The 17,992-nt window shown below is 44.4% G+C and overlaps 1 protein-coding gene across 4 annotated transcripts in view; it reads right to left on the reverse strand.

The window, feature by feature from the left end:
• The window catches only part of RUNDC3B (RUN domain containing 3B), a 147,139-nt gene that overhangs the window by 44,673 nt on the left and 84,474 nt on the right, over nucleotides 1-17,992 (reverse strand). For all 4 annotated transcript variants that reach the window (XM_084621962.1, XM_084621960.1, XM_084621961.1 and 1 more), the window contains exon 8: nucleotides 3,027-3,184. In XM_084621962.1, the coding sequence (XP_084478088.1) occupies nucleotides 3,027-3,184 (158 nt within the window). The remainder of the gene's footprint in view (nucleotides 1-3,026; nucleotides 3,185-17,992) is intronic.

A 17,992-nucleotide genomic window follows, 5' to 3' on the forward strand; every position in this document is an offset into this window, starting at 1 on the left:
CCCTTCTAGGAAGAGAAGGTTTCGGCTTTTTTACAATAGGCATTATTTATCTTTCTTCAAGAAACTCTTGACTCTGCAAATATCACCTTTATCAACTGGTCTCTAACCTTCCTTTTTGGTAAGACTGAAAAAGCAAGACAGACAACTCTGGCAATACACTGAATGATAAAGCTTAAGCATTCGTACACATTTATTTAGATCCATCAGCATCTTTTGAAACATTTGACCGCAAGGTATTGCCAATGCTTCTGCAGACTATAGCTGGGATATATGGAGTCCATAAGTCCACTGTGTAGTGCACTGTTCTTAAAATAAGCAACCTTCACCTCTCACAGCACTACATCTTTATCTTTTACAGCTGATCCTTTTGTATCCTCCATGGACAATTTCAGATTTAGCACACACTTCCAAAATACCTTTTAAAAATATTCTTGAACAAAGGCAAGGAAATGGAAAGTCAAATGTTTCAAATTGGAGCACACAACTGTCTAAAAGACCAAGATCAAAGGCAACCTAAAAAGTATTTAGCCTTATTTTCAGCTGTAATAACATGGTAATAAGCTAAAGCAGTGAAATTCACTACTTCAGCAAAACCATTAGAGTAGAACAGTTTCATTAAAAGGAAAACAGACTATTTTAATAATATAGTAGCACTTTTCATTAATATAGCAAAGGGCCTTAAATAGAGATCTGAAGGTGCTTTACAAACTTTAATAGGTTCTTCCTCAACACCTATATGAATTAGGGAAGTATTACCATCCCAAGCTTGTTTATGGCAATTAGGAAAAGAAACTGCAGCACACATTTCACTACTTTAATATGCTAATAGTGAGTATGGGGGGAGATGAGGAAGGACATAAAACTAAAATACCTGTCTGTACTTGGAGTTCTATAAACACAGGTTCGACCATTTCAAAATGTTAATAGCAACTGGCCAAATTAATGCTTTAATGTAGGCAAACTAAGGTAACAAGGCTGCCTAGGTGCCCTACCAACTCAGTTTCTGTTTAAGTATGAAGCAAAGATCAAGGATGGGCAAATATGGAGGAAATATGTTTAAAGAATGCCAGTTGCTGCTAGTTTTCACCCTCAGGTTCCTCCTCCAAGTCATTTCTTCTGCCCTTCCTCTAACTCTCTGGGCTGAGTAACTAAAATTGTTAGTCTCTAAGGTGCCACAAGTACTCCTTTTATTTTTGGGAGAGTAGATCTGACAGATTTGCTGCATTCACAACATTAATTTGTGTACAATTGTACGTGGATCTTTAAGTAGCTGCCTTACATTTATGAAAGGAGACTTAGCTCAGAGCCCCAACAATGGCATCTCAAATGGCCATATAAGGCAGGATTTTTTTTTGTCTTAAAAAGCACCACATCATCGTACTCCAGAATCTAAACTAGCTAATACTCCTGAGCACCCATAACTCCAGTGGAAATCAGCTGGAATAACAGATGATGTTTAGTACCTTCAAATATCAAACTAGACCAAAGTTAGCATCCTCAAAATCAGGAGCCACTTTTGAAAGTTTTCCTCTAGGAGATGAAAGACCAGTTATTAGCCACAACTTCTAAACTGTGGGTCAGTACTAGAATTTTACTACAGGCACTTCTCACAAAGCTTGCAGCCAGACTTTCTCTAGTCTGGATCAGAGAAAATGAAGTGGGGGGGAGAAACCCTCTAGGAACCTTTAAATCATCACAAATGAAATACAAATTATTCTGTGAAACTCAGCGGGGATACACAAGTTACAAACATCAGCAGTTCCCTGATCTAATAGAAGGTAGAAGAAAAACATTTTTTTTTAATTAACTATACACCTTTAAATGCATACAGAGTGAGATTCAGGGCTGCACCTCTAAGAGGCACAGCCCAGGAGAAGCCTAAGGTGCCTTTAAGCCATGCTTGAAATCTCCCAGATTCTAGGCTACTCCAGGGGCCAGAGTGGACACTCTGACTGAGCTGGGGACACTGCCCAGAATCTCTATAGTGCTATGTGCTGTTGCCCTGCCCATCACCCAGCTATATCCCAGCATACCCCTACATCAGAGCTCACAAAATGTCTTCAGAAGAGATCTTGAGGCTGTTGTCCTTATTTCCTTTCCCTGGGGGAATTATCCCATCGCTGGAGGCAGGTTACCAGACCCAGAGAAGGATGGTTCAGTGTTTAGGACCCTAGACTGGAATTTGGAGACCCAGGTTCAGTTTTTGCTCCACAAGAGACTTCCCATGTGACCTTAGTAAGTCATTTATTCTCTGTGTCTCATTTCCACATCTCTAAAATGGGGATGATAGTACTTCTGTACTTCACAGGGATGATGTGAGGATAAATACATTAAAAACGGTGAGGCTTTCAGATGCTATAGTAATGGGAGCCACATAAGTACTTAAGATAGATGAATTAAAGCCCCTTTATGTTACTCCAGCCCTTTTACCAGACATAAAAGTATGGGTGAGAAGCCCAGGGTGTGTCAAATAATGAAGCCCTCAGCTCTAGCAGAATTGCTTCTAGTGTTTCAGCCCACCATACAAACAGAATAGAATAGTAAAGCAGGAGTCTCTGAAGGTGTATTTGTGAAGTAGAAATACCGTTTTTCCCCAATAAATGAAAATCTTACTACAGCCAAAATAATGTTTTGCCTCCCACAAAATGTTTTGCATTACAGAACTTAAACATACTAGTGATAAAATGCAGTATAGCAATTTTAATTAAAAAAATGCATGATTAAATAGGAATAACTATTTTCAATTAAGCTGTCTTAGATCTTTAAGTAGTTGCTTTTTTAAATTTTTTACAATTTTAGTATTCTATATACTATTGCAGGGCAGCTGTCTTTGAATATAAAATTTGTCAGCTGATGAAAAATTGTTCTACATTTATAAAAAGGAGAACTACTTCAATTTCTTCAAGATTAAGTCTTACTTGTTTTCATGGGACCAGAAATTCATATAAATCGTACAGGAAAATACAGGAATCCAGAGAGATTATGTTACTACTCTAGCCAAGTTTCTCCATCACAGTCTAACTTACAGCTGGTCCTGCAGCTCTACAATTATGTACTCCAGCTGTTCCTTCTCCATTTTATGGGCTAGATCCATATCTTCAATCCTCTGTAGCAGTAGTTTGTTTTGTGAGACAGATTCAGCCAGCTGGGTTTCTCTGAGGCGTACTAGCTCTTCAAGATAACCCTGAAAATGCAGAAACAAACAAAAACCTTTAGTGAATAAGAAATGGTTACTCACTGTATGCAGTAACTGTGGTTCTTTGACATGAGTCCCCCTATGGGTGCTCCACTCCAGGTGCGCTGGCATCCCCTACACCTTTGATCGGAGATTTCACATAGCAGTGTCCATTAAGCCCATGCATGCGTATTACTCAATTTTGTGCTCCGTGCTGTTATATAGCACCGCACGGGTGAACCAACCTCAGTTCCTTCTGTACTGCAAAGCTCCACAGCAGAGAACTCCAAAGCAGAGGGGAAGGAAGGTAGTTAATGAATCATCCAAAGGAAGACAAATCTCAAAGAACCAGTTACTGCACAGAGTGAGTAACCATTTCTTTTTCTTCAAGTAGCGTCCCTATGGGTACTCAAGTCTAGATGACTAACGAGAGGTTTCCTCTGAGGAGGAGGGGGCTTCAACATCATTGAGTCCAATATCAAAGAAAATATAGCTAAGCCAAACACAGCATCGGAAGCAGAGTCCTGAGCAGTGTCCCTCTAATTTTTCCCACCCATGTGCGGAATGAATTTAGTTATGTGCACCACTATGGAGGTGATGTGTGACACACAACAAATTCATGTGGTGGGGTTGAGGAGGGGGCTGGGCCATGGTTGGGGTTCGGAGTGTGGGAGGGGGCTCAGGACTGGGGCAGAAGGTTGGGTGCAGGGGGTGAGCACTCTGGCTGCGGGTGCAGGCTCTGAGAGGGGACCAGGGTACAGGAGAGTACTCCGGGGCTACAGCGGGGGGAGAGAACTCCCCCCAGCTCTCTCTCCCTGCAGTAGAACCTGGGCTGTGTAGGGAGGCGCCTCTCCCCGCCCCAGAGCTCTGGGGCTGGGGCTGCAGGATAGGCGCTCCTCCCCCAGCCCCAGCAGGTCTGGGCCAGGGGAGGGCTGCCCTGGGCCATTCTGGTAGTGTGGGCCTGGTTGGGGCTGGGCCAGTCCACCCCAGCAGGTCCGGACCGCAGCAGAGATGGAGCCGAGGGAGGGATGCCCCAGCCACGGCAGGTTGGGTGCTGGGGGAGGGACGCCCCTCCCCCATCTGCAGGAGGTCCCCAGTTTGGTTTCCTGAGCGCCTGCACAGTACTAAATAGGCAGCTGCGCAGCTTAGGTCATGAGTTATTGCATAATTCTCAGCAAACATTTATAGAGGTCTAAGTCATGGCTCTACATATTTCAATGATGGGAACATTATTGTGAAAGGCTGTAGAGGCTTAGAATGAGTGTGTGTGTTTGAGGGTGCTTGAATATTACGCAGTCAGCCAGTTGGAAAGTCTTTGTTTAGAGACCAGACCCTTTTGATCTGTCTGCAATCAAGACAAATAATTTGGGAGTCTTTCTGAAAGGTTTAGACCTATCAAGATAGAAGGCCAGGGCTCTCCTAACATCAAATGTATAACTGCACCTCTTCTTTGCTTAGGTGAGGTTTAGGGTGGAGGACCAGAAGATGAATGGATTGGTTAATATGGAACTCAGAAGATATTTTTTGTAAAAGCTTGGGATGTGGTCATACTGTTGACCTTGTCCTTGAAAAATACTGTGAAAGGTGGGTATGCCATAAAGGCCTTTACTTCCCCAACTTGTCAAGTGAATATAATGCCTATCTGAAAAAAATGGCGGAGAGAGCAGGAAGCCATCAGTTCAAATGGTGATCTTGGAAGGCATTTAAGAACCAGACTGAGGTCCCAAACTAGAGGAGGACTAGTGGAAAGAGATTTTTGTGCCCCCTGAGGAACCTCATTGTTGTTGGGTAGACAATTACGGAATAACCATCTACTGGAGAATAGAAAGCCATGATGGTTGGTAGGTGGATTCTAATGGAGCTAAGCAAGAACTCCAAGTTTTTAGTTCTAAGGTGCAGTTCAGTATATCTGGCACAGATACGGTTGTTGGTGGAATGTGTTTGAGGTCACACCAGCAGGCAAATCTTGTCCATTTTTGTAAGTAAGAGTAGTGCGTAGATCATTTTCTGCTGTGTAATAGCACTCTTTTTACTTCCTCTGAGCAGGTTGTTTCTAATCCCGTTAACCACTGAGCAACCACGCTTTGAGACAAATAAATCTGAGATTGGAGTGAAGGATCTTCCCACCTTCCTATGAGAGCAGAGGCCTGGAGAGTGATCAATGAGTAAATGGCCATCTGTATCAAGCAAGGGAACTATGTTTGTCTGGGCCCAGTCAGAACTGTTAGAATAACTCTGGCCTTTTTCATTTGAGTAGAACTTTGGATATTAGAGGAGTTTGGGGTGGGGGTGGGGAACACAATAGAGCCGACAATCAAAGGTGAAAGGCAACCCCCAAGGATCAGTGATCACCTCTGAAGCAGAACTAGGTGTTTTTCTTGTTTATTGCCATGGTGAACAGATCTATTTGAGAGGTGCATCACTGCTGGAATATGTGGTGCAGTATGATGGGATCTATTTCCCACTCATGGTCTTGAAAGAAGTGCCTGCTAAGGTTTCTCTGCGGTCCCATTCTGAACTCCTGGAAGGTAAGCTGCTGTGATGATGACCTGATTGCATATGCACCAATTCCAAAGCTTGACAGCCTCTGTGCCAAGGGAGCAGAATCTTGCCCTGCCCTAGCAGTTGATATAGCACATGCATGACATGTTGTCCCTCATGTGTCCCTTTATGTGTTTGCCCTGATTAGTGGTAGAAACTGGAGACAGGCATATGTGACTGCCCTGAGTTCCAGGAGGCTGATGTGCAGAGTGGTTTCTTGAGGTGTCCACCTGGCCTGGGCCATGTGAATGTCCACATGTGCTTCCCAACCCAGCAGGGATGCATCCGTTGTGATAATTGGGGAAGGGCGGGCGATAGTGACTCCTGCACACATGTGAAGGTTTTTCCACCAACTAAGATTCCTTGACACAGGTGGGTGGGGAAAGTAATGTAGTTAGACTTTGTTGGGTAAATAAACAGTCATGAGCCACCTTTGAAGGCACTGCATTCCGAGTCTTGCATGGTCTATAATGAAAGTACCAGCTGACATGCGTCCCAACAGCTGAAGACAGTTCTTGGCCAGGGTTTGAGGGATAATCTGGATTGTGCTGACTGTGTTGGATAGGGCCATGAATCTGTGCATTGAGAGGTGGGCTCTTGCTGCTACTGAATTGAGATAAACTCCTATTAATTCTAATTGTTTAGAATTAATCCAAGGAGGATTTTTGAAAGTTCAATTGTAGACCCAATTTGAGGAAGAGGTCTATGGCCTCACAAGTCGCCTGTGAAGTTACATCCAGGGAGCCACCTTTCAGAAGCCAATTTTCTAGTTAAGGAAACGCTAAAATTCCTTTTCTGTGGAGGTGTGCCACTACTACTGACATGACCTTCAAAAAGACCTTTAAGGCAGATGATAGGCTGAAAGGGAGCACCCTGTATTGAAAATGGTCCAGACTGACAGTAAAACATAGAAATCATTTGTGAGATGGGTGGATCGCTATATGAAAATGTGTATCCTGAAGGTTGAGGGCTGAGAACCAATCCGCTAGGTCCAGTGATAGAATTATTGCTGCAAGTGTCACTATTTTTAATTTGTGCGCCTTCACAAAGGTCTTTAACAGCCTTAAATCTAGGATGGGTCTTCAACCATTTTTTTTTGAACTAGGAAATACTTGGAGTAAAACCCCTTCCCTCTGTGCTGCATGGGAATGGGTTATATAGCTCCCAAAAGTATATGAGAGTGTCTATTCCTTGTCATGGCAGGTTCTCGTGAGAGGAGTGGTTGAAGATGGATGGGGAAGAAGGCTGACAGGTGGAAGACAAGTAAAGTGGATGGAATGCCCTGTAGAGATGATCTCCAAAACTTACTTGTCCATACCTGCTGGAAGTGGTAAAGGCGGTCATTGAAGGGAGGAAAGCAGATGAATTGATGCAGCTGGTAAGAATGGGAATGGTAACTCAGGACCTTGACCAACCTCCCAAAATTTGTGCTTGTAGATGGAAGGCTGTGAGTTCAAAGGTTGAGAAGCAAGTGGTTTTCTTGACTGGAATCTGTCTCTTATGTTGAGGTTTGTATGATCTCTGGGAGCTCAAGAATTGGGCGGGATGGGATCTTTGCACCATCTGGGACTTATTAAACTCTCTCTTGTTGGCAGGTGTATAGATCCCGAGAGAATACAAAAGTATCCTGGAGTCCTTTAACAGGCGCAGAGATTCATTCATGCTGTCAGTGAACAGTTAAATACAATCAAAGGGTAGGTCTTCAATCATAATTTGGACCTCCTTTGGAAATCCTGAGAGCTGGAGCCAGGAGGTCCATCTCATAACTACTTCTGTAGTGATCGAACAGGTGGCAGTATCAGCAGTGTCAAGGGAGGCCTACAAATACATTCTGGTGAGCAGATGGCCTTCCACAATAATTTCAGCAGGTAGGTGCTGAATAAAAGAGTTCAACTTGGTATAATTTGTAAGACTGTATTGCGCCATTAATGCCTGGTAGTTGGCAATTCTGAATTGTAAAGTAGCTCATGAACACAATTTTCTAACAAACTGGTCAAGGCACTTATGATCCTTGTCATAGGGCGTAGATTTAGCGTGGTGCTGCCTTCTGCATTGACCACCAAAAAGTTAGAAGAGGGACGAGAAGTAAAAATTCTGAGACCTTTTAGACAGAACATAATATTTCTTATCTGCTCTTTTGCATGTAGGTGGAATTGTGGCCAGGGTGTGCCAGGTAACCTTTGCAGGGTCCAGTAAGGCCTTATTAACAGGCAAGGCAATGCAGGCAGATGTATGGAGGATGTCAAGCAACTTACAGTGTTGTTCTTTAACCTCCTTAAGAGGTATCTGCAAAAAGTCCACAGTTCTCTTGACCAGTGCCTGACACTGTTTAAAATCAGGGATGGAGGAGGTGGCATAATTATTTCATCTGGGGATGAAGAAATAATGTTGGCCAATGGAGAGACGTCTTCATCAGTGCTAGCTTTCTGTTTATCAAAGGTTTCTTCCTGCAGTTCTGGTCTCCTAGAGAGGGAGGGTGATGATGGCTGTCTATCTCTGTCACAAGTCATTAGGTCTAACAGTGCCCTCGGTACCAAAGAAACCAGCAGCCTCATAGGTACTAGGTCAGAGAGCAATGGGTGCCAAAGTGGCTGGAGTTACTGGAGACTTCTTCAAGGTTGAATCTCTTCCTGGAGAACTTGGGAGATGGTCTTTAGGAATCTTATGGGAGCAATCTTGAGTCTTCCTCTTAGATGCCCTGGAGGAGTGGAGCTCAGAGACAGTGGAGGCAGAAGACTTACTCGGAGACCAGTGAAGTGAGTGTGGGGTGGGGACCTCTGGCCTGGGTCAGAGGCGAGAAGCAGCAATAAGAAGTCGAAGTGTGATCTCCCTGGTTTTCTGGCTCTAGATTTTAATGCCAGATAGAAGTTGCACTTTTGGGAATTATGAGATTCCCCCAGACAATTGATGCACCAGTAGTGTCTGTCACTCACCAGGATTGCCTCCCAGCAATGGTAACTGGGAGAACTGGGTATATTATATCCTCCCAGTAAAGTAAAGCTCCCAGGAGAGAGAAACTATCCATATATTTTAAAAAAAAAATTCTACTACAGCTGAACTAAACTACGGATTACTATTAAGAACAACTATAATAAACCAACTACTAAAAGAGTTAAGGGGACACAGTTGAGGTAAACCTCCATGCAGACAACTGCAAAGGCTCAGTCTCAGGCTGAGGTGGTTGAGAAGGAATTGGGGGCAGTTTGTCCACACAGTGCTATATAATAATGGCACAGAGCATGAGACTGAGTAACATGCATGTATGGGTCCTATGGATATTGCTATGATAAATCTCCAATCAAAGGTACAGGGGGTGCAAACATACCTAAAGTGGAGCACTCGTAGGGACACTACTCAAAGAAGAACAAAAGTTACAAATTAATATGTTCATATTTTGCTGCATAGGACAGAGTTTTCCTGTTTATTTTTTACTTTATTAAATTACAGTGAGCGGACATGAACGTAACTTAATTGGAGCATAGTGGTCCCTGACACAATATAAGAGCATCTTATGAGTTATTATGGCTTGTTTGAACAATCGATCCATGTTCCATGAAGTGGAAGCAGCAAATGGAGGAAGAGATAAATTAGATAAATGATCAAGAAACTGTGACTGATGGATGAATGCTGAAAAAGAAAAACAAAAAAACCACCCTCACCAGAAATTGATTACAACTCTATTACTTAAGTAACAGTTGCCAGAGACACTGAAGGTATATAAAAGAATCAGAGTCAAGCTACACAGTAAGTCGATGGGATCAGACATAAAATATTTGCAATTCAACTTCTACAAAAAAAGAAGAAATGAAAGAAAAGCTTCATAGTACTAAATTAAGCATGGAACCAGCAATACAGAAGGTAATATTTATCACTTGTAATGAACACTCAATATACAAATAAAAGGTATAGGGCAGGAAAACACAAGAAGAGAAGGTTACTCACCCTGTGAAGTAACTGAAGTTCTTTGAGATCTGTGTCCCTATGAGTGCTCTACTGTAGGTGCAGTAGCGCCCCCTGTGCCTGGAATCAGAGATCTTCATCAGCAATGCGCATCAGACCACACATGCGCACCTTCCCCCTCTCGCGCCATAAGCAGGACATATATCTAGCACTGTGCAGTCCAAGCGCCCCCACAGTTTGTTCTCTGCCGCAGAGCTCATGTGGCAGCTCCGAACCAGAGAGGAGGCTGGGTAGTGGAGCACCCATAGGGGGACACATCTCGAAGAACCTCAGTTACTGCACAGGGTGAGCAAACTTCTCTTCGACTGATGTCCGGTATGGGTGCTCCACTATAGATGACCCGAAAGCGGTGCCCCCTAATTGGAAGGCTGGTGCTTCGGAGGAGCATTTACTGAAGATAATAGAACAGTAAGTCCCAGGAGAGTGTCTGCTGTGGCATCACGAGAAATGGCGTAGTGATTGAGACACTGCATCCCATATTCTTCATAGTGATGTTAAGATATGATTATGCAATAATTATGAGGCATTTTGTACAAGACAGGGCATTAAGGAGTCATTGGAAAAGTTATGATTTGCTGGATATGATTATCCTATCTGTATGCATCCATCATTTTTGTATCTGACATTATGAATATTGACTATGTATCTATTTCACATGTAGTCGCACCTGGGTGACGCCCACTAGGCAAAATGCTTCTAGTCTAAATAGCTGGTTGTGAAGGACCCATTCAGGGTAATGGGCCATTAGGGAAACAACAGGCATAGGAGAAGCTTATTCCCCACCTGGTGAGCCTTCCTGTGGATGTTTCGGCCAGCCTGTAAGCAATGGCTGCTATGAGTCTGCAGGGGCAACATGACTCTGGACTCCATTTTGGGGGCCTGTGTTTTTCCACAGGCTGGTCTGGGAACGGAGTTTGGAACAAAGGATTTCCACCATATGCTAAAGCTATGTGAGGCAGGGAGTGACATTACTGGTTGTTTTTCACCCCCCACCCAAGAAAACTTCTGGAAACACTAAGTTACAAAGACTGAACTGGGGGAAGTGCTGAACTCAGGCTAAAGGGATTTCTAGCCTGTGTATTGAAACCTGGGGATCCCAAGTTGCAAAGCAACTGCAGCTTGTATCTTAAGAATCTGCAAACCTGCTTGTATCATCAGTCAGGGGGACAAACTGCTAATTCATATCCAATCTATCTAGTATATTAAGCTTAGCTCGCATTTTTGTTTATTTGCTAGGTAACCTGCTTCATCTGTTTGCTATCCCTTATAATCACTTAAAATCTATCTTTTGTAGTTAATAAACTTGTTTCTGCTTTATCTAAACCAGTGAGTTTGAATGAAGTGCTTGGAAAGTTTAGCTTAAGGGCAAAAGCTGTTGCATTTCCTCTCCACATTGAGGGGGAGGCAAACTAGACAAATTCATACTGATCAGGGTTTTGACCAGGGCAGGATGGTACAGCTCTGGGGTGCTAGGCTGGGAAGCTGGCAGTTATTTTGGCTGTAGCCTCTCTATTGTTGGTTTATGCAGTGGCTGGTCAGCCTGCATGTAACTGCAGCTGGGTGTGTCCCTGCCTGAGTGAATGCTGGTGGAAGTGTAGAACCGGGAGTGGGTCTGCAGCTTGTCACTGCAGCACAGTGTGAGAGGCAGATCAGGCTGGTGAGTCAGAGGGCTCAGTGGTACCCTAGTTCCAGGTGGCACCACAGGGGAAATCCATGACAGTGATGGGCCAGTGTCTGCCATTTTGCAAAGGTCATCGGTGAGGACATTATTGAGAAAACATTGGAGGTGGAAAGCGAGCGGGTGGAATGTGCTCTAATTGCAGTAGGAGGTTGCCAATTGTGTAGTTAAGACAGATGTATACACTGCGAGATTCAGTTGGACCTGTGTTGTTTAGAGATGGCTGAGACTTTGGATCTTTTTGCTGTTGAAAGGAACAAAATGTGGTGATTTTCTAAAATGTTTAGTTCTGTCCACATAGACTAATGCTCGCCTGATGTCCAAGGTGTGCAGTGCTGCCTCCTGTTGGTTGCTGTGAGGATTCAGAAAGAAGCAAGGAAGGTGGGTAGGTTGATTAAAATGGAAAGATGATGGAATCATAGGCAAAAATTTGGGAAGTGGATGGAACATAAAACTTTGTCTTTATAAAAAAGTGTGTATGGGGGATATGCCATAAGGACCCCAATTTCACTGACCCATCAGGCAGAGGTGATAGTGACAAGAAAGGCCATTTTCATTGATAAGTGAACGTAGGAACACATTGCCATCGGTTCAAACAGCGGTCTAGCAAGAAAGCATAGGATGAGGCCAGGTCGGATCTCATGCGTGAAGATAAAGATTATGGAAACCCTTCCAGAAACGTTTTGTGAGTGGGTGTGTGAAGATGGCAGTGAAAAGTGGTGATGGTTGCCAAATGCACGTGAACAGAGCTGGTGGAGAACCCTGATTGTTTAAGGTGTAAAATATAGTCCAGGCTAAGAGACAGTGGAGCACTTATTGCATCAACCTCATGGGAGGCGCACCAGCATTGGACCCTAGTCCATTTGTGAAGGTTAGCACGTCTAGTCGTGTTGTGCCTACTATTCAAGCGTATCAGTTTAACTGTCTGAGCAGGTTATTTCCGAATCCCAGAACCACAGAGGAACCAGGTTTTGAGGTGGAGAATCTGTGGATTGGGATGGAGGATACAACCCCATCCTATGAAATGAGTAGTGGAATTAGATGGAGAGACATTGGTCGGCATACCATCATGCGGAGGTGGTAAGTATACCAGATCTGTCCTGGCCATGTTCGAACTATAAGGATGATATGGGTTCAGTCCCTCTGAACCTTGCGGAGTACTCAAAACAGAAGGGAGAAGGGAGGGAAGGCACTAGAGCATCCCATGTGATGAGGAATGCGTCTCCCTAAAATCAGTCTCCCAGTCCCACTCTCGAGCAGAATTGAGGGCATCAGGCATCTTGTGGTGTGGCAAAAATATCTATGTTGGGGAATCCCCAGTGGTTTAATATAAGCTAAAGGATTCACATATCCAGTTCCCACTCGTGATCGTTGGAGAATCTCCTGCTCAATGAGTCTGCAGTGGTGTTCTGGTGTCCAGAGAAGTATGCAGCTGAGATGGTGATGTCATGTTGGATACACCAGCTCCATAATTTCAGTGCCTCTGAGCAGGTGATATGGTCAGTCATAGCTCTGATGGTGCGATGTGCAATCAGTGGGAGGAAATGTCGGCAGGTATTGCAAACCGTCCATAGCTGTAGGAGGTTGACATGTAAGGTGGATTCAATTAAAGACCATCTGCCCTATACTGTCGGAGTGTGAATCAGTGCTCCCCAACTAATTAAGGAGGCATCGGTTGTTAGAATCATGGTCAGCACCAGCTGAAAGAAAGGAACCCCCAACACAGATGTTCTTGGGCTGTGTCCACCAGAATAATGAGTCCTTGACCATCCTCAGAATGGATAACAGCTTGTGGAGGCTGAGACTGTGAGGGACATATACTGTACAGAGCCACACCTGAAGACATTGCATGTGTAACCATGAGTGCTTTACCATGAACGTGGTGACTGCCATGTGTCCTAGTAGCTGGAGACAAGTTCTGGCAGAGATCTGGGGACAGGCTTGTACCTTGAATACAAGATCCACTGTAGATGAGAATCTGGGAGGTAGAAAGAAAGCTCTGGCTTGTATGGCATCTAGTTGTGCACCGATGAACTCCAGGTGTTGTATCAGTATTAAAGTAGACTTCTCCAAGTTCACACGGAGGCCTAGATTCATGAAGGGGTCCATCGGGATCTGTATGGTGCAAAGGGTTTTGGCTTTGGATGGGGGCTTGAGGAGACAGTTGTCTAAGTATGGAAAGATTATGATGCCCTGTTTCCTTAGGTAGGCACTGACTACTGCAAGGACTTTGGAAAATACATAAGGGGCCACTGACAATCCAAGAGACAGTACCTTATACTGACAATGGTCGGTATCTCCGGTTTTATTGCGATATGGCAGGGTTTTATTGCGATATGGAAATACGCATCTTGGCAGTCAAGGACCAAGAACCAATGCCCCTGTTCCAGTGCTAGGATAATGGTAGAGAGGGTAACCATCTTGAAGCATTACAGTTTGACCAATTTGTATAGGTTTCGAAGGTCCAGCATCAGCCACCAGACACCGGATTTCTTCTGAATCAGAAAATAATGGGAATAGTAACCCTTTCCTCTATGCTGGGAAGGAACTGGTTCTATGGCTCCCAGCTGCAGAAGATGATGATATTTCTTCTTGTAGAATGGGTTCATGAGAGGGGTCCCTGAAGGACAGGAAAGGAGTGTGGCAGAGCAGGATAGATAGGAAAGGGATAGAGTATCCTTCCCTGATGATCTCTAGAACCCACTTGTCCAAGGTAATTAGTCTCCATGACGGAAAGAATGGAGCTAATTGGTCGCCAAACTGGTGGGATGTCTAAGATGGTTGGTATGACTGGAACAGGGGGAGGCTTCTTGGGGCCTTGACCACACCTTCAAAATTCTTGCTTGGCTGGAGTTTCATGAGAGGTAGCTCCTTGAATAGTGGCCTACGTTTTGTACGGGGCTTTTGTCGGCACTGAGAGTCACAGTGCCACAGAGGAGTGTACTGCGGTGGTCAGCAGTGGGAGTCTCTTTGGTGCTGGTGTGTAAATGCAGAGGAAGCAGACGCTAACTCAGGAGTCTTTAAGGGAGTGTAGGGAATCATCCATACGTTCCACAAATAGTTTGGGACCTTCACAGGGTAAGTCTTCAACTGTGGTTTGTACCTCCTTAGAAAAGCCTGAGAGGTGCAGCCAAGACACATGCCTCATGAATACAGCAGTTGCAATGGAGCAGGCAGCTATATCCGCAGAGTCTAATGAGGCTTGTTGGGTTATATGGGCCAGGAGGTGTCCCTCAGATATAAGTGCCTGGAATTGTTCTTTCTACGTCTCAGGAAGGTTATGGCAGAATTCCTCTATTTTGGAGTAGTTGAGGTAGTTGTACTTGAGCATAAGAGCCTCCTAATTAGATATTCAAAATTGGAATGTGGCAGACGAATAAGTCTTGTGTCCGCATAAAGCTAAGCATTTCTAGTCTCTATCCCGATGGGAAGATCAAGATTCATATGGTCATCCTCTCTCTTGCACTGCATTAACTACTATAGAATTTGGGGTGGGATGAGAGAAAAGAAATTCCACATTTTTGTCTACCCGTTTGCAGGTCGGAAGGATGGACACTGCGGTCCGCCAGAGCACTTTCGTGGGATTGAGAAAAGCCTCGTTGATAGGGCAATATTGGAGGAAGAAGATGGGTGCAGGATATCGAGCAATTTATGCGGATGATTTTCACTTCCTCCAAAGAAATCTGGAGGGAGTCAGCAATCCCATGCAATAAATCTTGAAAGTGCCTGCAGTCATCAGCAGCAGGAGATAGGAGCATGACGACGCTATTAGGGGAAGACGAAGAAGAGAAATTTAGTATTGGTGGAGCTTCCTCCTCCTGTTCTTCCGCCTCACCCAGTACCGGGGGAGGTTCGGTCTCTGGTGGGTGAGAGACCGATGGAGAAGGGAAAGGTGTAGGTCTCCGGCTTTGCTCCATGGAAGGCTTCCCGAACTGTGCCATGTACATGGCCCACATGGGTACCCATGTGGAGGGAGTGGAACATGTGGTTGCATCCACAGTGGTCCATACCAGGATTGTGGTCTAGATATGGACTGCGAATAATGAGGTTGTGTAGATGAAGTCATTAGAAAGCCTGTCTCGAATAAGAGAGCACAATGGAGCACTCTTCCTCATCACTGGGGAAGAGGTGCCATCCTCGGTGGGGAGGGGGAGGAATGTTATGAGTCCAGAGAGAAGGGTGGAAGTGGAGGGAAGTTGTGTGTGAGCAGAGGTGACTCAGTCATGTCAGATACAAGCAGGTCTTTAGGGTATCTGAATTTCTGGAGAAGAGGTAGGAGCAGCATCGGTACCAGCGCATGACTTGATGCGAGGAAGAGATGCATTCTCTTGAACAGCCAACAGGTGGAGCTGAAGACTTGGTCAGTTCCAGCAGTTTCGGTGATGCCAAGAATTTGCTCTGTACTGAAGGCTTCAGTGGTGCCTACTGCTTTGGCAGTGCCAAAAAGGACACCGGTGCCAGTGGTTTTGTTGGTGCCGTAGCTCTCAAAGTCAGTCTGCCTCAGTCTCCAGAACTGAGAGATGGCACCAAGGGCTGTAGATCTGCCCAGTTACGGGTCCTAAGACCATTGTTTCATGCCCATCCTGGAGGTACTCAGATGGGCCCTGGAGCTATATCCCCTATCAGATGATGTTGAAGTGACTGACCTTACATGGGAAGGTGTTCTGGCAGGCTGTGCCTCAAAGTGTGAGGAAGGAGCCCATTTCTTCTCATCAGAGTGAGAAAGAGACAACTTCCTCTTAGAGGAACGTGGGAAATAAGGATTGGCAGATGACCTGGCAGAGCATAAGGATCGGCGGATGACCTCCACATGGGGGAGAGTCCGGGCCTGGGTCAGATGCTGGACGTAGTGATTTCTCCATGAGGAGAAGTCATAACTGAATGTTCTGGTCTTTTCAGCCCCTGGCAGTCAAGTCATGACAGTGAGAACACTTTTGTGGGATGCATCCCTCTCCCAGACACCAAAAACACTGTGGGTGGCCATCTGCTACTGGGAAGGCATCCCAACAAGAAAAACACCTCTTAAACCTGGGAGACCCAGGCATAAGGGTGAGGAAAAAAGCTTCCTGGTCAGGAAGGGTGGGAAGCAGGGAAACGAAAACTAGTCTATTGTTAGACTAGTCTAAACTAGTCTAACAATAAAGGTAAAGCAAAAACAAAAAAAACTCTTTTGCTAGAGGAAAGAAGAAGAAGAAGAACTAAACTACACTACAACTGACAAGTAAGCCACTATTCTAATGAGGAAAAAAAGAGAAGCAGGAATCCACAGCAGAGCCGTCCCAGACCAAAAGGTGGTAGAGAAGGAACTGGCGGGGGGAGGGGGAAGAGGGATGCAGTTGGACCGCACACAACTATATATACACAAGTCCCACTCACAGCATGAGAATGGAAAGGTACACATGTGCTGTTCGACAGGCACTGATGATAAAGATATCCAATCCCAGGCATAGGGAGTGCTGCACACCTACAGTGGAGCACCCACAAAGACATCACTCAAAGAAGAGCTTAGAAACGTGCATAGAATAAGGCTTTCCAAGTGTAGACAATAATGTTTACTTTCTCAATTAAATAGAACTAGAGGAAGCTAGCAAGGAAATACCTGAAGAACAGCATGTAAGAAAAGCAGGAGTGCTGTGCTTTTTTTTTTTTTTTTTTTTTGCAGCTTACATGCGAACATAACTGGATGTATAAACAGAGGAATTAATTACAAAACAAAGGAGATACGGACGCCGTAGACATGATTTAAAAGTGTGGTGTCTAGTTCTGGTTATCAAAATTTAAGAAGAAATACGGTAGCCAAGGTAATCTGAGACAGCAAACAGAACAGACTACCCAGCAACACTGAGAGACTAATAATTCTATATTTATGTTAAAAAAGCAAACAATAGTTTTGATATAATGTAGATGAATAGCTAAAAACCTGAAAGATCTAAAGATGTAAAAATAATGTTACAGTTAGAAATTGGTATACCAAACATTTTGGAACGCCACCACCACACAATTTTACAAAAGAAAAAAAGTCAAAAAGCAGAGAGAATGAATGCACACTGTGCCTAGTTTCTCTATGAGGGTATGTCCACAGTGGAGCTGGCGGTGTAATTTCCAGATCAAACAAACAGACACACCTTCACTGGCTCTGATTGAGTTAGCTCACTAAAAATAGACATGTAGCAACCTCGAGTACATACTTAGGGTTTCAGACAGGATTATACTCAGGGTAGCGAGCCCATCCTTCAACTCACGCTGCCACAGCCACACTTCTATTTTTAGTGCACTACCTCCATTGGAGCTAACAAAGGTACGTCTACCTAAGCTGGAAATTATACTTCCAGCTCCTCTGAAGACAACCCTGATACTCATTGGCTATGTCTACACTACTACTTTTGTTGGTATAACTTATGTCACTCAGGGGCGTGGAAAAAACGCCCCCAATGCTGAGCAACATAAGTTGCACAGCAAGTACTGTCCACACTGGCACTTCTATGTTGCTGGGAGAGCAATTTTTTGGGTCCAAAAAAAAAAAAAAAAAATTCCCCACTATTGTAACTAACAGTTGTAGTACAGATGAGCCACTAGTATAAACGAAAGTACTGTGTTAGGGTATATCTGTAAATTCCAGCTCAAGGAGATGTACCTGT

This window comes from Lepidochelys olivacea (assembly GCF_965140295.1).
Source record: "Lepidochelys olivacea isolate rLepOli2 genome assembly, chromosome: 2".
In the NCBI taxonomy this organism is placed as follows: Eukaryota; Metazoa; Chordata; order Testudines; family Cheloniidae; genus Lepidochelys; species Lepidochelys olivacea.